The 23,088-nt window shown below is 51.6% G+C and overlaps 1 protein-coding gene across 1 annotated transcript in view; it reads left to right on the plus strand.

Moving 5' to 3' along the window:
- Nucleotides 1-22,684, plus strand: part of LOC144732279 (solute carrier family 45 member 4-like) — a 38,233-nt gene extending 15,549 nt beyond the window's left edge. The window contains 8 exon segments of the mRNA XM_078613720.1: nucleotides 7,112-7,300; nucleotides 12,489-12,668; nucleotides 14,336-15,393; nucleotides 16,926-17,075; nucleotides 18,682-18,781; nucleotides 20,850-21,061; nucleotides 21,797-22,117; nucleotides 22,119-22,684. Coding sequence (XP_078469846.1) covers nucleotides 7,112-7,300; nucleotides 12,489-12,668; nucleotides 14,336-15,393; nucleotides 16,926-17,075; nucleotides 18,682-18,781; nucleotides 20,850-21,061; nucleotides 21,797-22,117; nucleotides 22,119-22,373 — 2,465 coding nt within the window. The 3' untranslated portion in view covers nucleotides 22,374-22,684.
- The last annotated feature ends 404 nt before the right edge of the window (nucleotides 22,685-23,088 follow it).

A 23,088-nucleotide genomic window follows, 5' to 3' on the forward strand; every position in this document is an offset into this window, starting at 1 on the left:
TGTGGCCAAATAATGTAATCGGGGGGAGGATATTAAATAACAAAAACAAAATGATAAAACAATTTCAAATGCTTCGACGTAGGTGGCACAGTGGCTTGCGCACTGCGCTATGAACCCATTGAACTGAGTTCAGTGCTAAACTAGGGCTGACGTGAGTGATGAGTGGTATCAGAACCGGTCCCGAGCACCCACGTCACCAACCCGCACTGACCTTGTGAACTCCATTCTGATTTTCAACCCTGATGGTAAAACTTGGAAAGCTGAATGGAGTTCACAAGAAGTCACAAACTCCTCTTGAAAGACCCGACGATGCAGAACCTATTTATGTACATTGAACGTCTTTCGCACCGTACTTAGCTAACCGTGCTAATTGGAGGTGCGAGGGAAGGACAACAAACCAAACGCAAAAAGCAGCTGTAAAAAAAAAGTTTTGAATTCTGATTTAAAAGTGCATTGCTCGAGTGGCTTCCTAACATCATAAGGAAGAGCGTTCCAGACGGCCACAGAAGTGCATCTGAAAGCACGCGATCCAGTGGCCATCTTTGTTCGATGGTTAGCCAATAGGCACTGAAGTCAGAATATCCCTGGCTTCGATCTCCCGCGAAGCTCATGGGTTCCCAACCCCTGATCTGCATTCGCACACAAACCATGACAGGCATCAGATGTGGATGCTTGATGCACAAATGTAAAATGAAAAACTCTCTGGTGTACGCCTGTGGTCACCCAGAATAGAACCACGGGACATATAACGACTCAGGGCATCGTTACGGCCATACACCGCTCCGCTACTTCTGTGACAATTATCCTGCTCAACTGCCTCAATATAAAGTTATAGTCGTTGCTGCTATGCACCAATATCAGCCATATGAAGAAGATTGGCTGATGTGGTGAATTATAATCAATCATACACACACGAGGACGCTCTCATCCAGCAGTAGATTGACAAAACTTCTGCATGTTACATTACAGAATCAGAATCAATATTTGTACTGGAGGAATCAGATGAGCTATCAAGTTATTTTTCACTGATGTCCAGTAGGGGCAGGTCACATTTTGTGTTTTTGATGCCACGGCTCGGCAGCTGCCGCAGCTAACAGAGGGTCCACTGAACTGGGAGCTGGCTGGCTTCAACGTAGTGTGGGGGAAAGGGCCCTGTGTGCCATTGCCGTGGCGTGCTGTGGCGTGCCGTGGCGTGCCGATCGGAAGGCCGTTCCTGACGTCTATTTTAGGAGTGGTTCCTTTACGTCAAGCGTGAGCTGTGGGAACGCGTGCGGGTGCCTGCTATGCCAGGGTAGGTGTGAACAGAAGAACATTCCCTAGCTAAAACAATTAGTCCAAAGCCCAATAATAATAATAATAATTGAGAAGATTTGCTATTTGTGCCACTGCACGGCAGAGAGGCCGTTATTCTGTTGTTTTATTTTGCCACAGGTGTTGCAATAAGACAAGGCGTAAAGATGTTTTTACAGTTTTACAAAGCCTGTAAATATAAGCTTAATCCTACGAGAATTAAAGCGCTTGTTTCTATAATTGCAGAACGTGGTCATTGCTCGGCTGATTGGCTGATTAATGTAATGTTTGTTTCCAGGCCTTTCTCAATCCGCTGCTGGATAAAAGCCTCCCGTACGCCATGTCCGTCATGGAGGTTGTTTGACCGTACTTTAATGCAATGGTCGGTGCCGGGACCGGTTTAGATGTCACTCGTCATTGATGTCAGCCCTGATGGGGAATCGAATTGAAGCCTCCAGGTTTGTGGCGCAGTGACACTTAACACTGGGGAGTGACGGAAGAGTATTTGCTAACAAACCGGAAAAAATCGTCAGTGGCTTGGAAAGCATTCATGAAATAAAAATCCCACATTACTCTGCAATTCGATTAAGGGATTTCACTGAGATTCACCGTATAGTGTCCAGCCCTTTTCCGTTCCACCACTGGATGAAGAGTTCGGTCGTGGAACATTTTTGACCATATACGTCCGCACTTGAGTAACCACGATTGCAGCTAAGATCTGTGATGTATAACAGCTTTACCGTTGAAGAACGCCCATTCAAACAGGAGCCCAACAGCTTGTTGGGCCCTTCCTGCTGAAATAAATAACATCTATTTATCTACTTCACCACACTGGTCAGTTCGGGTTTTAGGGGGGGAGCAGGGTGGGCGGGCGGGGGGGAGAGCCCAGGGCTCGTCACTGACGTGATGACCATGGCCTGGGATTGAACCCAAGGCGACGGGGTTCGTAGTTCGGTGCGTGAACAGACTGTGCCGCCTCTCCTCTGCGCTGCTTAACAACAGGAAGATATTTATACAGCGAGGGCCGTGCCAAATGCCAAGCGCTGCGTTTGTAACACGAGACCCCCCGCCAACTGGAGAGACAATCAGGGACCTCGTCAAGAAACGTGAGATTCTTGTGCAATGTGTGTGTGCCGTGTCGGGTAGTTTGTAGAAGTCTAGGTCGTAGGACTGTGGCGCGATATGAATCTATATAGGATCAGATAATTAACCTCAATTCTATAGTGTGGGTGAAGCAGTGGTGCAGTGGCTAGCACACTGTGGTATGAACCTGGCCATCTGAGTTCGATTCCCAGCCTGGGCGAATATAAATGATATCTGGACTTAGCCTTAATCGAGTACCTGGTGTGATGTGTAAGCATTATCACCGGGGAGACAAATGCGTGATTTTCGCTACACCTCTGCCACGCGAGAGGACATCTACCGCAGACTGTCCTGGGTCTCCGCCTGTCACCAACCCGCACTGACCAAACGTGGTGAAGTACAGTCAAGCAACTGCAACGACAGACACGGCGAGGACAGGCCTTCATCTCGTGGTGGATTGACACGGGGGACTAAAATCCATCCACTCGTACTTCCCTTGCTATTTTCTTTAAAGGGTCCCATCATCATCATCTTAAAATGCCACGATAAAAAGGCTCTACTTCAAAGGTTAAGCTATGTTAAATATTCCGTCTACTAAAGCGAATTACCCTTTGGCTCCCGACAAAATAGGTTATGATTAAATATTCATGTTAAAATCCCACTGCAAAGTAGCACAGAGAGGCGGGCCGAGGCCTGGCATGGTTGGCGAGATGTTATTTGCCTCGCCTGGTATACGGGAAGTTTGTGGGTTCGACCCAAACCCTGACGCCTGCTGTATGTTTGGAGTAAAAAAAATTCTCTCCCCGTGGTCGCGCGGATTTTTCTCCGGGTCCTCCGTTTTTTCTTTCCACATTTAGAATCGATATGCGTTGAGAATATTTGGCTGCTACACATTTCCACACGATAAGCCACTTCGTTGAGATATCATTTGTGGCCAGGTTTCTTATGAAAAAGAGCTATATAGCTCAGTGGGCCTTACCTGGTAAAATATAAGAGTTTAGTTTAATGTGGTGGTGGCGGCAGGGTCGTCAGGCAGGGATGAAGTGATGGCTACCACAAATAATTATCGTTGCCCAATCAGTAACTTACGCTCGCACCTGTGAGAGCTCTTCACCGTTTTTTGTTTAAATTAAATAATCTTTATTTAACTGGGTTGTGATAGCTCAAGAGACATGGATAGACTCATTTACAAGGAGTGACCTGGGTTCACCAAAATGACAAAGATAGGAATGAAGGAACAACAAAAAATGCGGCAAGGGAAAAAAAAAAGTCGTGTCCGAACGAGGGCATTGCGGGAGGTGATGCGCTCCCGGGGTCCTACCGCATGGCTCGTTCCACGTGACGTTTTTGGCATTTCAGGAACCAAAAAAACATCGGACTTTTTGCCGAACAACGCTGCCGGTACGACCCAAAAACAACGGAGAGCCACGCAGCGCACATCCGCGACAACCTGCATCGTAATTGATCATGTGGATTGCGTTTTGCGTTGCTGATGATGGGGGGAGCTACTGCAACTATGAACCCGGCTCACTGCCAAAACACTTGTGTGCTGTGGTGGCCTCCATAGGTGCTACTCGCTAACAGCACTTGCCCCAACAGTCCGTTAACGGCTATATGGGGAGGATCTTTGTCCTTGATGCCTCTGTCCTCTGCTACCGACCTCTGACATCGACTTTGATGCTGCAGCGACGCTGACCGTAGTTTTGCCAATGATGGGAGGGATGTTCCCACGCGTCCGTAGTGCGGGTGCCGGACAAGGTGACCTTGCAGCAATGCGGCCGTGCTAATTGCCGCTTCTGTAAGCAGAGCGGTGTCTTCTGGACAAATCCATCCCAGCTGATTGATTAATTGACATTCCGTCCCCTCCCCAGCCACGCTGCCACTGGCCTGGGACTTCACTAGGTCGGCTCGGCCTTAAACGAATGCGATGCATGAGCATCTCGGGGGAGACAAATGCGGCTAGGTGTGGTGTTGGCCACCACCTAGTGCACCATTCTGGCCTTAATAGGTGCTCGCTTGTAGACTAGCCCTCACAGCGAGTAGAGGCTACGTGTTGGATCTTTGTTTTCATTATATGCTGAACAAGGGAGGGAACTGGTGGCTCGGTAGTGATGGCACTGTGTGCCGTGTTTAAACAACGCTTTGCGCCGAGTGACTTTGAGCGCGGCCGTCTGCTCGGTGCAATTACTTTCCATGTTCGGTAACAGCTTTGCAGGAGCTGCGACCCAAATATATATATTTGGTTTCGGTACCGGATGAATAACATTGGCATGCGTCGCGTGCGGTGTTTGAGCTTCTGCATGAGCAAGCACATTGGCTCCGCGCTGCGGGCATTGATTGCACGTCCAGCACATCCAGCTGTTTCAGCGGCGTGCATCCAGACTGGTAATTGGCTTAGCGGTTGAGCCCGATGAGAATAAGGGGCCTGTGTACGTCTTGAGAGCGGATACGTTATGACCGTCTTTTGTTTTGACGGGTCCTGCCGTAGAGCAAAGCGGTGTTTGGTTACGTCGCCGTCCGTCGTCTTAAACGCCATCCTCTTTACGGAGGGCTGGCAGCGGCCTCTAGCACAGGCGTCGGTGACCTGCGGCTCCGAGCCACATGCGGCGGCTCTGTTAAGGACTGCTTCGTGACCGTTATCTACTAAGGACCACCGTCTCGTTATGCACGTGCATTGCGGCTGTTGAAATGTTGAGTTTTTTTGTTATCGAATTCAAAAATAAATGTCTCTTCTTTGTTATTTTGGTTGGCGACACCCTGGTTTAGCACCCCCTTCCACTTATTTCTGTCTTCTGCCAGGGTTGCCACCCCTACGGTACAAACAAATACCGGGGCACGGCATGGGATGAAGCATATCTTGTAATCCCAGAGTAGGAGAGAAATAGGAGTGTGTGTCTTGATTTGTGAATTTCGCAACTGCTAAATACTGGGACTTTTTAATGTCGCAGGGAAAGCCAAGCCGGGTGGCGCGCCTTCTCCCCACCTCCGCCAGTCGCGCCGCATCGTTAATCTGGATTTATGTCCATTCTCTTAGGTCATCTGTCCCATCCCCTTCTCGGTCTACCCATGGCATCTCTGACCAGGTGTACATTCTCGTGTTAGGGCCCCTTTCTGTTAGGCCCGAGGCGAAATCGAAGCAAAACTTTTTCTCAACATAGAGAGCCAATGCCTCTCCCGTCGCGTTGCGTCAACGCGACGGGGCGCTGGGACGCTTTTTCTGGAGAATGTTATTTAGCAAACAGTAGAGAGCGGCCGGTCAAGGCCGGAGAGGCGCTGGTGATTAAACGGTGAGCCTTGATGCTGGCGCTTGAGAGCGTCCCTGACTTGTGTTTCCCACGTCCGGTGTGCCCTCTTTGAGAAAACTTTGTTATGTCTTCCCACCGCACCGTTCTCATGTTTTCACGCTTGAGGAATGTGTAGCCTACCACCCACCGATGCGTTTGTTTAGCGGCTTGTACCCCGTGCTGTTTGGCCCCAAGTCCCGATGCATTCCGCTGTCGCTGAATTCAGATAATTAATTCATAAATGGAATACGCATCGGAGAGACGCGCGGCACAATCGCGAAAATTAACGTGCGTATAACAATCTAAATCGTCACAGAACAAAAGCTACGTGGCCCCGCAATGTTTTCACTTTAACAAACACTGCCACTGTCAGCGGTCATTCCATCTGGCTCCGCCGTGTGTGCAGCGATAGTGCGACGCGTGGGGGAGCTGCGGGAAGGTGCGGGTGCAGAGAGTGGTCAAGCTGGGCATCCTTGATACGAGAGGGGCAATCATCGTGGGGAGCGTGGGAGCGCCGGGCCATGGTGTGTGGTTGACTTCGCGTCTCCACACACCCTCGACTTCAAAGCACCGGACTGGAGTAGCGCGTCGCCATGCCGTGCTGTTCGAATCTGAATGTTGTACTGTGGAGTGGCGGTGCAGTGGTTAGCTCATTGTACCGACCAGCATGGTGAAGTTTGGTAAAAAACCAGCCATGACCGACACTGCACGTGGATCCTTTATCCTGCAGTGGATTGGCAAAGCCTGTGGGTTACACCGTGAATCTTGCGTGAGGTCACTTAATGCGAGTGCAGGGTAATGCGAGTGCTCTCACGCCAATGAAACCTACGACCGGTTTATCAGTGCTCTTTTGCCACTCAGCTGAGTGTTTGTGTGCCCATATTGGGAGTAGTGGTTAAGAGGTGAGTGCATTGCACGATGAATCTGTGGACCGAGTTTGATTCCAGGCCAAAGCTAATATCGTTGGCGAGTGATTTCACAACCTGCCCCGAGCCTACCCTGGGTGGTGTGTGCGCATTAGCACCGCGGAAGCAAGGCAGCCGAGCATGGTGTTGGCCACACCACCGCCTCTTACACCAGGCCGTACACCCGAGTGGACGTCCACCACAGAGATGGAGTGATGAAATCAGCTCGTGTATGGGTGCTCGACGCATCGAAACATCGCAGGACCTTGAGAGATGGCGATGGCTTGGGGGAGGCCTTCATAAGTATTCATCGTGGCAGACAGCTGAGATTATACTGCCTTGCTGTTTAAATCCAGGAGAAGAAACTTATTCGTTATTTTAGATTGAATTTTCTGTTAGCAGAGAGCTGCCTTTCATGACTGGCACAATCGATGGGGCTGGCACCTGGAGCGGAGATCTTTGGTGCTACAATAATGAAGTCGTACGGTGCAATTGATGACAGTGGATTGATAGTGGCTAACGATGACGACATTGACGATGTGTGCCCAGGCCTTCCGGAGAAGTACTACAGCCTCACGTGGTTCCTCAGCCCCGTGCTCGGCCTCATCTTCACGCCACTCATCGGCTCGGCTAGCGACCGCTGCCGGTCTCCCTGGGGCCGGCGCCGCCCCTTCATCCTGGTGCTGTGCGTCGGCGTGCTGCTGGGCATCACCCTCTTCCTCAACGGCGCCAACATCGGTGCGTTGGGTGACACATGGGCAAGCACGGATGGCGCAGCGCCGCCCGCCGGAAGCGTGCGTCGCGTGCGCCCGTTGGCGCCGCCCGCGCTTGATGGGGAGTGTCCCCCGTGCGTCACGAGCGAGCTAGGCCGCTAAACCCCAGGGTGAATTTTGTTCGTGTGAATTTACTGATGAAAATATATTGAAATAACGCATTGAGATGATTTCGATTGTTTTTGCCGCTATAAATTTCCACGTGATGATACGGCGCTTTGTTGAGCGACCGTTTGTGGCCAGGTCACTTCTGAAAAATAAGTTAATACCTCAATGAGCTTTACCTTGTAAAATAAAAAAAAATGTTTAGTTTTATCTGTGTGTTTTTAAGTGATTTGTTTACCTTTCATATACAGGTAGTCCCCGACTTACGATGGAGATGCGTTACGACGACCCCATCGTAAGTCGAAAATATCGTAAGTCGAAAATGGCCTAGCTTACCCAGGAGTCTTAAAGAATGGTGATAATTTAGCAAAACAGCAATTTACAGTACCGTACTGTATAAACTATATACTGTATGTATTTATTAATTACAATACTGTATTGCACAGTTAAATTTAAAGTCAAAAACAGGTAAATTCTTAGCCTACTTATATGAACTGCTATTTCATAGAAAGTTTTTTCAGAAAACATTCCTATCTGCTATAATTTTTTTTTACATGCATTGAAGACCGTGACAACTTAACTCCGTCGACGGGAGATGCGTACAGTACATCCCGGCAGCGTCCCAACGTACAGTACATCCCGGCAGCGTCCCAACGTACAGTATCGTACCTCGTACGCTGCTGCGTTTGCCTGCCGCGCGAAATGTTAAATATTTAACAATTTTGTCATATCGCCATCGTAAGATCGAAATATCGTAAGTCGGACCATCGTAAGTCGGGGCCTACCTGTACTTTGCACTCCTATCGTGTTTTTGTATTATTTGTTGTTGCAACGTTCTCACCCGCCCCGAGTGGACATCTGTGAAAAAATATCTTTGCAGCTCATCGGATTCCTCCTCCAGTCGAAATAAATATTCAGATGAATAAAACAAATTGCTCAACCGTGACCGTGAGATCGAGCGCGTGACGGTGGCTACCAACGAGCGGAAGCGCGCGAGTGGCCGCGGTGACACGGCGTTAACGGGATGAGCGTCGAGACGCAGGCCGAGATGGCTCGGCAAAGCCGTCGGAGACCGCACTTCACCGAGGAAGGCAGGGACGCGTTAATTGTCCGCGCGTGTTTATACGAGAGATGTACCAATGTCTGGCTGGCCTGATAATATTGGGAGGAACTCGGGCGCCGATCGAGCCGGCATTCAATGGCCGAGAGTGTTCGACTGCTTGAGTCGACTAGACTTAAGGGAACGACGCAATGGAATCCACACACTAAAATCCCGCAGTTTGTCGTCCAATAAAACAATCTGACTAAATTAACACTGCGGGCATTGATCTGTCCATTTAATTGTGTTCTGGCGGTCAGGATAAGTGTATTGAATGGTGCTCGTGAGCAATGATTATTAATGATTTGTAAAAAATTATGCCAATGCTATGCTTTTGCTACATTTAGGCTAATTGGTTGAATAGTTGCTAAAGATTTACGGAGAGATGTACGATTGCAATTACACTGAGAGACAGGAAAGGGATCACGTGGATTAGAGAACGCACACATGTTAGTGACGTAAGTGGCTTTGGCAGGGCATGTCACTAGAAGGGATGATGGACTATGGTCGAAAACTTATGATGGAGTGGCAGCCGATGAAATAATCTAACATATCGTTGACAGATGTATTTTTTTGTATCGTGGGGAACATGAAAGATGGCGGTGGCTTCACGGGGCGGGGGGGGGGGGCATTCATCCAGCAGTGGATTTATTACGGCTGATGATGAATGAGCAAAAGCAGGAAGATCTACAAATAAGATGGCATACACGAGGCAATAAAACCTTAATGCAATTTTCTAGTCGTATCGCAAGCGGGAATATTGACAAGTAATCTTATCTCTGCGGGGGGTGCCACATCACTGCATTCCTGCAACTAACCAACTCCTATTATTATTATTGAGATTAGGAAACTTAATACTGGCGGCACGTTATACATATTAAAATATTCAATGAAGCAAATTCCTTCCCTCCCTGGCCGCGCCGCACTGGCTGGCTGGCTCGCGCGCACAAGGAGGGCTGTTCGCATATGAGGCGCACGCACTCTAACCGGTGGGGGGGGGGGGGGCAGCGACTCTACGGGGGGCAGCTCTACGGTCGAGAGGCAACGCACGCGCAGATTAACAGTCGCGTGCGCGCACTCTCACGGTAAATCTGTTTAATAAAACAAAGGTCTCCCTTCGCCTTTCCTTCCAAACCGACGCATATTCAGATTATCGGCCGTTGTACTGTACCGTGGCACATACGTGCGCCCCCATGGCAGCAATGAGCTCCGTTCATTTCGCGTGTCCGGTGTCGATAGCTGCGTGCCTCCGTGTAAACTGTAAACAATTTTTTTTATTTTACCAGGTAAGGCCCACTGAGGTATATAGCTCTTTTTCAGAAGCGACCTGGCCACAAATGGTAGCTCATCGAAGTGGCTTATCACGTGGACATTTATAGCGGCCAAATACTCCCAAACGCACGTTCATTTTGAACGTGGAGGGAAGAACCGGAGGACCCTGGAGAAAAATCCACGCGACAACGGGGAAAGGGAGAGCACACGCAAACTCCAAATATACAGCAGGCGTCAGGGTCGGGATCGAACCCGCGACCACCTGTATACCAGGCGAGGTCGTTAACATCTCATTGCCACCGTGGCGCCCCCTCATCCTCGAGCGCAGCTTGGGTAGGTGCTCGCGGTCGGAGGCTTTTGCGTCGCGCCGCATCGCAGCAGCGCGCCCAGCGTGCGGCGCACCCTGTGCCGTTTCTCGCGCGCTCGTTTGCGAACGTGACGCAGTGTTGACATCTCGCGCTACCTTTGTCGTGAATCATGTTTTTTCCCTTCGCCTCGAGTGCGGTCGGTAGTACCGCACCAGCGAGGGTGGAAGGGGACTGTTCCTTTAGCCACGCGGGAGGGCTTCCGAGTGCATTCTCAAAATAACACAAGTACGCATTTAATGACGGCGTAATTATAACCGTTGCGCTTGTTTACCCAGGAAAAGCACCCGCGTTAACTCATTTTCAAAAGGGTAATGGCATTTTTTTTCCCAGCGGTGGCGAGGGACGATAATGGTCAGTATGTATAATCCCAATGAGTAATTTGCGGGTAATTTTGGCAAATTTGGACCAAGACACCGGCACACAATGACCTGTTCTTGCGAATAATGTCACCATGAAGTAGATGGCGCTTTGTATTATTAATACGGTTAATACCACCCCGTGGTATTCATCGGGGTGGTCGGTGGATTTGAATCGTGAACCTCTGCATCAAGTGGTGAATGCACGGCTGCTGGGCCATGTCACCGGCCGTAATAAAACACGTTACATAATTTCTGTACAATTTTTGTTTGTCCGGTATTAGCAGGCATAGCAGCCAAGCTGCATGAGTCATGGGCCTGAATCTCACTCACCCATTCAAACCGCCCCCGCATCCCGGCACAATGAGGAGGTAGGGAAGATGCCGACCTAGCTTACAATGTCCGAGACAGCACTTAATTCTAGTCTCATGTTTGCAAGGACATTATTTAAGGATCGGATGTACCTGGTCAGTGTGGTGTCCCCTGTAAACTAGAACTGGGATGAGCATTTGCCGATGTCGATTCATCGACTAGAAATGCTGCTGATGATGAAAGATCACGCTCTCGCACTTGCCGCTACACGCTTTCCACCCTGCCTTTGTTGGGAATCACCGCTGGCGCCTCCGTGATTGCGCTGTCGGACTCTGCGTCGTGTGGTTGGGAGCGCGGTTGGCTTGGGTGGGAGAGCGGGGTGGCGCAGGAATATTTGTGGAGCTTTCGGGGATTAGAAGCTTATGGGAGAAGAGTTCACCGTGCGATTACTGATCAGCGGCGCTCAGCGCTCCGGCCACCTTGAAGTGTCATTGTCACCGCGACCCTTGCCGTGCACAGTAGCGTGCAACGCAGGCCAACGCCAGGCCACGGCGGCTTAGTCGTGAATTGTTGGGCCCCCGCGAGTGAACTAAATAACACGCGGATGTTTGGTAACCTCTGATGTAACCTACCGTTGGGAGCAATCTCATTGAAGGCGTTCATGGGCTGAAAACCAAATTAAAGTGTTTTATTTTTTTTGCGAGGATAAGGGGTTCGCATTTCTCCAGCGCTTAAATGCCAATGCGTCTCGGAATAATTTATAACTGCGTGTCATGGCATAAATAGGGGAAAAGAAATATATGTATGGACACAATCGATATCACAGTAGGGAAACGAACACACTGAAAATCCCAGCACCAGCGGATTCCCCAGGAAAGTCCATAGAAACAACAGGACAGAAAACAGCAACCATACCTACTTCAATCCACCCAACTACCAACCACAACCACTCACTACCCCCGGCCACCACCATCCCAATATCCCACCCATCCCCCCCCACCCCCACCATAAACCACCATCTACCATCCACCACCAACAACTCGCTCGTCACCATCCCAACATACCAGCCAACCATCACCACCACAATCGCACACACCATCACTCACCACCACCATCTCAACATCATTTCATCCACCACCACCATGCAAGGATCCCACTCAACCAGCACCACCAATCATGATGCAGGCCTCTCCAAGCCCGCACCTCTGATTATCACGGTTAGCTGCGTACGGCGCGAAAGAAGTTCAGCACACTACATACACACAAACCGGTGCCAAAGGGATGTAACGATCCACCGATGTTTTTTTTTACTGTAAGAATTTAAAAGGTAAAGCTGAGCCTACAGCAAGGGGGTACTTGGGGGGCCCCCCTCCAGCGCCCGCGACGCTGAGGGGGGCTGTTGGGCGGTGGCGGGCAAATAGAAACGTGCGTTTAGAGTATTTGGCCGCTATACATTGCCACGTGGTAAGGCACTTGCTTGGGCTGTCATTTGCGGCCAGGTCGCATCTGAAGAAGAGCTAAATATCTCGGTGGGCCTGGTAAAATAAAATAAAAAAATGTCCCGTGCCCGTCGGGTAGTGTTGAATTGGTGAGTTTCGGTGTTTGCCCTCTTAGCTGCTTGTGTGTGCGGCCGGTGACCAGGTCGGCTGCTGGGAGATGGAAACGGCGACAACCTCTACGGCATTGTGCTCAGCATCCTCGGCGTGGTCATGCTGGACTTCTGCGCCGATGCCAGCGAGGGCCCCATCCGGGCCTACCTCCTGGACGTGGTGGAGAGCGAGGAGCAGGACACGGCGCTCAACATCCACTCCTTCTCGGCAGGTGAGTGGGGACAGACGGACGCAGTGGATTGAGAGGATGCAGACACCATCACCCCCTTCCCCTCAAATATGTATTTGTACTGCTACCACGTGGGTTTTCACAGTTATACTGTATGTTTGTATGTTATTGAACTTTTTTTGCGTACCGTATGTAGCCAACCGTGCTTATTGGAGGTACAGGGGGAAGGACAACAAACTAAACACAAAAAAGTGCAAAGCTCCAGTGGCTTCCTAATATCAAAAGGAAGAGCATTCTAGGCGGTCACAGAAGCACATCTGAAAGCGCGCAATGCATTGACAGTCTTTGTTCGATGGTAATCCAAAAACCGCTGCGAGGATGACCGGAGTTTGCGTGATGGTTAATGCTCCTTGATGAGATCAGCAAGAAGTTCAATGTACATACATGCAGACGGGAGGGACACGTGTTTCCTCGGGGGTTAAGGAAGAGGCGGAATCCTTCACAGGCGCTCAAGAGTTTGTAAGCTCGATTCAACAGGTTCGGTCATGGATCGTCTACAACATCAGTTCAATGTCTGCGAAGAATTCCGAGCACGCAGCAGTGGCAGCGAATTTTGGGTCAATGGAACCGCGAAGTTGTGAGGACCCAAATGTCGCCGTCCAAAATGCGCGGAACACCGACGCAGGCCTCCGAAGTGCGCCTGTTCGTATCCGTGCACCACCACGTGCGGGGAATGGTCAAGGCAGGCGGAGCGACCCTTGACCTGCAAGGTCGATGCGATGAGTCGTAGGAATCTTGGGGGGCGGGGGAGGGAAGATTGAGTGTGCCATGCTGGCGACCCTTTCTCGGTTGAAAGCCCTCCAGCACGGCCGGGGCAAAGGTCACGATGTCGAGGTTCATATTTAGGGAAGCAATCGAAGTTGGCTGACAGCGCCAGTGTTTTTGATGGTTTTGTGCCTTCACTTAAGTGAATTATAATCGGCTTTTGCTGCACGGCAACACGGTCTGTAACGAAGTCGGGAGAAAAAAATGTCGTTGGAGGGAAAATTAAGAGGGGAACGGCAGGGTCTCGGATGGAACTTTGTTGTTAGGTGTGTTCAGTGTTACAACAATGTGTTAAGTTTACTTTTGATAATAATCAGAATTATTATGTATCCAGGAAAGCCATAATGAGTCCAAAGACTCTTTTAGGATAGTCCTGCTGCCTTTTTTGTAAAGAAGTATTTGGCCAATTACGATTTATTTAGCCCAAAAATGGAATCCCCATTCCACACTATTTTGGGCCCTTTAGCCTGGCTAATGCCAATGATAATGAAATCTGTAAATGATGGGAAAATCCAACTGCACAACAGTATATGTTTTTCTAGGCAGGAAAACAAGAATCCTTTGCTGCACCGTCATCTGGATACCTTTCGGTGAAAGCCTAGAACGGCTGGATATCCAAGGCAGTCCCACATCTGACAAATTAAAGTGCAAGCAGGGTGACTTGGTTACAGGGATCGTTCTGTCTTTGTGAATTTAGTTTGATTGTCGTGTCAACCTTTACAGCTGGGAAGTGGCGCGGCTTACCGGTGGGGCTGTCGGACGTTCCTGTATACCCGCGTCGGTGCATATATGTATGTTGAACTTCTCTCTCACCGTATGTAGCCAACCGTGCTAATTGGAGGTGCGCGGGGCGTCTTGTCCGCATCTTCCTCGTTCGCTCTCAGGCCTGGGCGGGGCGGTGGGCTACATGTCGGGCGGCCTGAACTGGACTGGCACCTTTCTGGGCCGCATCTTCCACTCGCAGGAGCAGATCCTCTTCTTCTTCACGTCGATCATCTTCTCCTGCTCCGTCGTCCTGCACCTGTTCAGCATCCCCGAGGAGCCGTACGTGCCGCTGCCGTGCAAGCAGGACAAGGAGGCTTGCGGCTCCGTCGGCGGCGCCTCTCCCACCAAGCGCGCGGCCCCCTCCCCGCGGCCGCTCCTCCGTGAAGACGACGAGGGTGGCGGCGGCGGCGGCGGTGGCAGCGTCTTCGCGGCCGCTCGCTTCTCCGACGAGACGCGCTCCGAGAACGAGCTGTGCCTGAGTGTCTTCAACGCGGACCTCGTGCGCAGCAAGAGCGACTCGGCACTGCACATGTCGGATTCCGCCATGGACGTCGATTCCGAGCACGGCTTCCTGTGCCGCATCGAGCCGTCCATCTTCGACGACAGCCGTGACGGCATTGCCGGACGATCCGTCACGGGCAGTAGCGGCGGCAGCAGCGGCGACGTGAGCATCCGCCGCAGGCCCAGCGGCTTCGACGAGACCGCGTTGAGCCAGACGGAAGCGGATAACGCCAACCGGAGCGGCCCCGGGAAGATGTGCGACCGATCGCCACCGGAGACCGACAAACAGCAGCAAAGCGGCACGGCCGAGGGCGCCACATGTCATTCGGGCGACGGGCTGCCGAGCAGGAGGGCCCGCCGCCCCGCTTGCCGGGCCCGCGGCTCCAGCTTGCGCCAGCAGGGCAGCTGTCGCCCCGGCCAGCGCCGACGCTCGCGCCACCAGCAGCCGCACCACCACCACCAGAGGGCGCACGCCGGGCTGCTCATCAAGCCATCCCGCTCCACCGGGGACATCCACGAGCTCGCCAAGCGACAGAGGCTGCTGTGCTCGTACGACCACCACCAGCACTGCCGCCTGCAGCGCCGGCACGAGGGCCAGTCTCCGAGCGACGGCGCCAGCTGCAGCGGCAGCGCTGGCGAGTCGGACTCGGATGACGAGCGCGAGACGGTGAACACGGTGAGGGAGGGCGCCGAACTGCGGCGAGCGGCGGTCTGGGTTCATTTGAAGGGTAAAGGAAGACACACACGCAGCCAAAACAACCGACGGCTCTCGCCTTGTGGATGCGTAGTAGCCGGTAAGGGGTATTAAGCAGAAATTTTGAACTCGCCTGAAAAATTCGAAATTCGGGCCCGAGATACGAAATTTTGGATGATCGGAAAAGTATTTTTTCTGTTTTGGATCGATAGTGAAGTATAATGCCACTGGAGGTGACATCACTTCCATGACATCTCGTCTCCACTTTTCTTGACATCACTTGTGTTAGCACGAAAACGATCTGAAATTTTCCTAATAAATATAAAAAAACTTTTTTTTTTCTTTATCTGAAACTTACACCCGAGTACCTACGTTGTGTGTTTTAACAAGCGATTAAAGCTTTCTTAATGAGAACAAAACAACTTCAAAATCATGGTCAGATGCCGAGTTATGGCTCTCTTGTGATGTCACGGCAACATGTACGTTTGTATGTTGAACTTCTTTCGCACCGTACATAGCCAACCGTGCTAATCGGAGGCGCGGGGGGATGTACAATAAACGTCCGTGTTGTGACGTCGCTGGAACGTCACGGTGGGACGCTCGACTGTAACCTTGCTCGAGAATTATCTCGTTCGTTAAGCTGCACGCTCAGTGGGGTATGCATCTTATCTGTAAGATAAGAGCTATTGGACTCTTGGGTTGTGCCCTACTTTGGAGCATGATTTATTTTGTTGAAACCACATCCAATAACGGTGCAGATGCTGGCTCTTCAATCGGGTTTCCACCTATTGAGGCTTTAAGAATGAAAAAAAAACGGGACACATTATGGGAAAAAGAAGAATATCTCACAATACCCGACGAGGGGAGAATCACGTGTGAAAGTTATTGTCCTGAGTGGTGTATGATTAGACAGCTGGCACAAAACGGGACTTTTACTATCGCAGTAAGACTTACCCTGGACATTTACCCTCAAAAGAGGACGATCCTGAGAAAACCAGTACAGGTGGCAACTCCTCCACCTCCGGCAGTCTCGCCGCGTCGTTAATCTGCATCTCTGTCCATTCTTTAACGTCACCTGTCCATCGCCTTGTCGCTCTCCGGGGCAGCCCTCGTCTGCAAAGCTTGAGCGAGAGCCATCACCGGTCGGTGCTGCTTGGCGAGCGTGTGAGATGGGCCGGAGGAGGCGGGCAGGCGGGCGGCACAGCCTGGTGTGTGTGCGTGGTGGTTTAGCGGGTTCGCACGCTGCACTAACGACACCAGTGACGATTATTTGAACCGGTCCCTAGGACTCCCCTAGGTCGACTCGACCTCAAATGATTACCTGGTGCGGTGTGTAAAAATATCGCCACTGGGGAGACAAAGGTGGCCGGGTGTGGTGCTTTCCCGCCACACCCTCGTGTTCCGTTCCGGCCTACATAGGTGCTCTCTCAACGGCACTTCCCAACAGTCTGTTGAGGCTACACGGGGGGGAGAGGGGGGATCTGTGTGATTTGTGCGTCCGCGTTGTGCCGCAGGTGCGGCTGCTGTGGCTTTCCATGCTTCGCATGCCCCGTGAGTTGCGCCACCTCTGCACCTGCCACCTCTTCACGTGGTTTGCGCTCATCTCGGCCGCAGTTTTCTACACCGACTTCATGGGTCAGATGGTCTACAGCGGGGACCCCACGGTGAGAGTGAGCGGTACGAGGATCGGCGTTTAGTTACGCGACGCGGCTGCGCGTGGATTCCGCAAATCTTTTAGACACGCGTTCCTCTTCGGAAGCTGGGAGATGTTAACTACCTCGCCTGGTATACAGGAGACCGTGGGTTCCATCTCGAGCCTGACACCTGCTGTATATTTTTGCGTGTTCTCCCCATGGTCACGTGGATTTTTCTCCGGGTCCTTTTAGAATCGACACACGTTGAAAGTATTTGGCTGCTATAAATGTCCACGTGATAAGCCACTTCTTTGCGCTATCACTTGTGGCCAGGTCGCTTCTAAAAAGAGCAAAATAGCTCAGTGGGCCATATCTGGTAAAATAAAATAAAAAATCAATTCGTAGTTTAATTATATCGGTGTGGAAGCTGTAGGGTAGTGGTCAGGGCATACTTACGAATAGCTCTCTTTGCTCTGGTTTAACTCTTGCAGTGGGACCGGTTTTTAATTTGGTAAGTTCCTAAGAGAAATAAATAAATAATAACACCCGTGACGTTATTAAAAAAGAGTAGGACATGTGGTGCGGTCGAAAATTTTCAACATATATACACATTTTTTGTAAAACTCACCTACTATGCTTAAAGTCACGAAGCAATATGGCCTCCCAAATGTACTCATGTGTGGAACGTAGCACCTCCCTTCGTGATAGCCGTGTGCCATAAAGATCGGAGCGAATGATAAATGTGCTGATGAATTGACTCTGGGCAGGGGTCGACAAGCAAAGGAACAAGAAGACCCTTTTTTTCCCCCGATTTCGAAAAATATATATCTATATTTCACAAGAGCCCGCGATGCAATGATGAGCACGAGACCATTGGTCCTTAATAAGCAACGTCGCGAAGCCAGTCCTTAAAGGGCCCCGCCGCCACATACGGCTCCGGAACGGCAGGTTGCCGACCCACGGATATGGGTTTACTGAGCCAAGCTGGGGAGAGCCGGCGCTCTGACCTTGCGTCCCACTCACGGGACCTCTGCGAGCGCCGGTTCTGTGCGAGCGCGGCCGCGCGACGGCGCCACGCTCGCTCGGAGTTTTATTCACTCTGACAGCAGCTCGCTGTTTATGTGCCCGTTGAGAAGAAGGATGACTCCCGAGTATGGCTCATTAACAGAATCCGATGAGACGTGCCCCACCCCCACTCCACCGCCCCCCACCACCCCACCAATGAGAAGACACGATTCCATTATTTTACATGAACTATGTAATAGGAGAGTACAGACGAGGCGTGGGCAGCACAAGAGCATGCCTAATTGCTCACGAGCTGAGCCCAGGGCAAGCAGGGGCTACGACCCCCCACTCCCGCACCCTCTAGAAGAATTGTGCCTTGGGGTCTTGGGAGCCGAACCCGTGGGAAAGTTGATCATCAAACCGACGTCGCAGTTTTTTTGTTGCGGTTGTGCTCTACAGCTCGTGCCGAGCGACGCACAGTACAGCCCGGACGGACGCGCTACGGAGAGAGCTGTGGACGTACAAGCATTGCCGTTCAATGTGCGTGCGTACGAACGAAGGGGCGGCCTAACCGCCCCTCGCAAAGGCGAGCTCACGCTTCACTCGTACGTTGTTGTCCCTTTACCGGCAGGCTCCCGCGAACTCGACTGAGGTGCGTCTGTACAATAGCGGCGTGCAGATGGGCTGCTGGGGCCTCACCGTGTACGCGCTCACAGCAGCAGCCTTTTCAGGTACCACCACTCCTAAGGGGTTTTCTCCCCCCCCCACCACTCGCCACGTACACCATCACGCGAACTCTGGTCATCCTCGCAGCAGCGGCTTTTGGCTAGTCACCGAACAAAGACGGTCACCGCATCGCGAGCGTTCAGATGCCTTTCTGCGGCCGTCTGGAACGCTCTCCCCTCCGATATGATGAAGATACTGGGAGCTGAGCAATTTTAAATAATCTAGATTGAAAACTCATTTCTCTAGAACTGGTTTTTGTGTTTTAGTGTGTTGTCCTTCCCCCCGCACCTCCGACTAGCTACGTACGGTACGAAATCATTTTAACATACGTACATACATACTCCTCTTGCCATGACCCCCTCCCCCCCACCTCCCGCCCCCTCCTGGCCCCCCACTACTCGTTAGAGCCCCCTTGACCCTTCCGGCTCTGTCCCTCTGCTCGCCGCGATGGGTTGCCAGTTTGATCCCCCGCTAATTTCGCACGATACCTCGGGGCATGCTTTGTGGGTTTCTTTTTTTAATTAAAGCTCGTCCCTAATTTATTTTGCAGGTGAATTGTTCCCTTTTTTTGTGTCCGTGGGGAAAGACACGTCCTGTTTCGCGTGTGCTCATGAAAGTGTAATTGAATGAGAAATGCTTTTTTTGAGAGTGGAGCGTTGGATTCCGACACTCGCCCACGGTCCTTCTGCGCTCACACGGAACATTGATTCCCGAAATCTTGCACATAACCATGTGCGTGCATGCTTTAGTTTTTGCGCGCGTGCTTACAAAGCACCGCCGTGTGTAAAAGCGCACCTGCTCGCGGTTTTCTGCACGCTCTGCTGCGCTAGCGAACATAAATTGCACGACTATCGATCGTTACATTTACTCCATTGATGATGTCTCAAGTGACGCCCGTTGGAATCTGTGGGCCGGCGCTCATTTCGTTAATTAAACTGCAGCTTAATTCATGTGGCGATCGCCGGAGAGAGGAAACGTCGCTCTGCTTTTGCCACGTCCGTGTCACCGCACGATCTCCGCCGCTATTACTTTACCCCATTATCAACCTCACGAGCTCTTCTCCGGTTCTCTTCTTGACGGGAGAGACTGTAATGCCAGAAAAAATGTAGCTGCATTGGTTCTCCGTTGCACCTCCCTAATTCACTAGTGACCATCACTCGTCGCTACGCTGAAACTGGCCAGTCGTGATCGTCGCCACCGTTTTGTTTCTTTGGGAGCGTTCTGCAGACCGCCATTACGTTATATTCCAAAGCTCTCGCGGGCATTGTTGAACCCCGTGCTGCTACCGCCCCCTGTCCCCCCCACCCTGCCTGTTGTTTTCCTTAAAATTGGACGGGTTACATCGGCTGTGAATCAAGATGATCGGATCACACTTCATTGGTTAAAAGAAGGAAGATATCGATGTTGTGTTCTTGGACTGTCAACGTTCAAAAGGGGGGGGGGGGGAAAGTAGAAAAAGGAGCCTTTTGCATCCAGAGATATTCTCACAGTTATCGTCACAATACCAGAGCAGCACAGCTGTGCAGTGAACGTCACGAGGCACAGAGCAATAGGATTGCGCAGACGAACCAGGAGGGATGCGATGGTCCACTCTGTGCTGTCCGATGAATTATCACAATTTGGTGTCACGATTTGATTTATGAATCAATTATTTGTTTGTCCTTGTGGTATACGCAGAATCTGTGGTGGCGTGAATCACCATGATCTGTAGTGGCATGGACATACATGAATCAGAAATAATCAATTCTCACACACACGAGATTTGATGTTGTGTGGCCAGCGTATGCATTTTTCGTGTTACAAAAGTTGATACAAAACATTGGCAATTTTTCTTTTATATACGACGCCCATCGCACTTGGAATGAAAATTGCATTGGCGCTGCATTTCGTCTGCTTCTCGCCTGGTTATGAATAAATACCATGTGCACGAACCATATCTGTGAATCTATCTACTCCTCTAAGAATCGCCTTTACAAACTGCTGCATCTCTGGCAACCAGAGAGTGCACCCCGTTTGTCCGACCGTCCTTGTTGCTGTGCTGCGCCGACCTTTCCCCCCCCACTCCCGGCCCAGCCGTGCTGCAGAAGTACATGAGCGAGCAGGAGCCATGCGTGAAGGGCGTCTACTGCCTGGGCACGCTCGGCTTCTCTGTCGGCATGTCCATCATGGCCGCGTTTCCCAACGTCTACGTCTCCATGGTCATGATCTCCACCATGGGGCTGGTGTTCATGAGCATCGCCTACTGCCCTTACGCGCTGCTGGGGCAGTACCACGAGCTCAAGGAGGTGGGTTCTCTCTCGCCCCTCCCGTGGGGAACTAAACGAAACTAACCCAAAAAACCTGTATTATGAACGAAACCAAACGTTGACGTTGTGCCGTGTGGATGCGGACAAGCTGCTGCGTGGGAGAACAGATCGCTCTCGGCCTCCTGCCGCCCGAGGGCGTCGCGACGGCACGCGCGCCTCGACCTTCGTCGCACAGCTGGAGCCCGTGGTCGTCGTTTCGACGACGGTAGTCGTCCCGACGCGTTCAAAGGAATCGACGTGCATTCTAGTACTTCTGGCATCATAGGGGATTTTATTTGGCCCGATCGTCGACGCAGCCAATCGGTGACCAGGTTGAGACTATCAGTTGGCTACGCTTGAGAACCTGGTTTTAATCGCAGATTGTTGCCTGGATTTGAAACCAAGGTTCTCCCAGGATATCCATTTATTTTGAAGCTCATGTGATTAACACGAAAGTAATTTGACTGTGCAGTGCTGCTACAAGTTCAGTGTGCTTACTATAAGGCCACGGCAGCATGACAGTATATATATAGATATAAAATATTATATTTATATTGGTCGTACAGATGGCAAGCTTTTGGCTCATGTATAATGAACGGCCCTTCTGTTCATTATGCATGAGCCAAGTATTTGCTTGAGCGCCCATGACACTGGGGAGGAGCTGTTGCTTTGAATGTCTCCCATCACCTTAGCCCCCCCCCCCCCCGTCTCCCCCCCCCCCACCCCCCCACACAGTTCGTACACAGCAGCCCCGAGGGGACCAAGCGTGGCTTTGGCGTGGACTGCGCCATCCTGTCGTGCCAGGTGTACATCTCGCAGATCCTGGTGGCATCGGCGCTCAGCGGCTTCATCCAGGCGACGGGCTCGGTGCGTGTGGTGCCCATCGTGGCGGCCATCGCTTCCTTCATCGCCTTCCTCGTGGCGGCCTTCCTCGTTGTGTACCCGGCCGGCCACGCCGAGCGTCGCCTCGAGAAGGCCAGGGCCCAGGGGGCGGCGGTGGCGGCGGCGGTGGCGGCGGCGGCGGCGGCAGACGACGACGCCGGCGCCGCGACCCCCGACGACGACCGCGACGACGATCGCGACGACGGCGGGCTCGAGCGCGACCGCAAAAGCGGCGCCGGCCGCGGGAAAGGAGGAGGAGCGGCGGACTTCCCCATGGGAGGCAGAGCTGAGCAACGGGCTGCTCAAGGGGCGGCCATCGTTGCCGCCGCCGCTGGCCGAAGTGGAGGCGCAGGAAGAGAAGCCCTCTGGCGAGAATTGGCGGATTGGGAGCAGCGGGACGAATCGTGAAGAGGCGGAGACTTTCCTGTGAAGCTCCTGCTTATAAGATTCTCCATCCCCCCCCCCTCCTTTCTCCTCTTCCTTCCATCGCGCCCTTCAAACGGACGAGTTTCTTCCTTTGCGAGCGAGAAGCTTGCAATTTTTATTGTTTTGTTTCGACGTTGGACGTTTTCAACCTTGACGAGTTTCAACTTTGTTTCTTTCAACTTCTTTAATTGCGACGCCTAATCGATGGGCCGTGACAAAAAAGCCGAAAAGAGTGAAAAAAACCCAGCGGTTGTGCTTGTGGATTGGGTACCCTTGCAATAATAATAACAACAGTGAGTTTCTACAAGACAATTATTAATGATTGTGCGTGATTTTTTTGTCACAATCTTCTTCCCTAAACCATTGACAGGTCACATGCATACACACTGGTACGATCGGTAATGTGTGCAATCTGTCGGTGAGTACGATGCAGTAGTTGTGCGATATAAATGTCTGGGGGGGGGGGGGGGGTGTGGGTCGGGGGGTTGGGCGCTGTTGGGGGCTGTTTCTCGTGATTCAGAAAGGGCTCCCAGGAAAGGCTCTGAGCAACGAGGTCGACGTTTCGCACGGCTCTCCGCTGCCAGAAGTGGGATAAAGAAGCTCCCGCGAATTCACCGTGTGGCAAACATGGTTTTTTTTCTTCATTGATATTTGATTAATTTTGTTTACTCCAGGAAAGTCACGTGACTCTTCCTCGGGGGGGGGGGGCGGGGGGGTAT

This window comes from Lampetra planeri, chromosome 2, assembly GCF_965212315.1.
Source record: "Lampetra planeri chromosome 2, kcLamPlan1.2.h2, whole genome shotgun sequence".
Classification (NCBI taxonomy): Eukaryota; Metazoa; Chordata; class Hyperoartia; order Petromyzontiformes; family Petromyzontidae; genus Lampetra; species Lampetra planeri.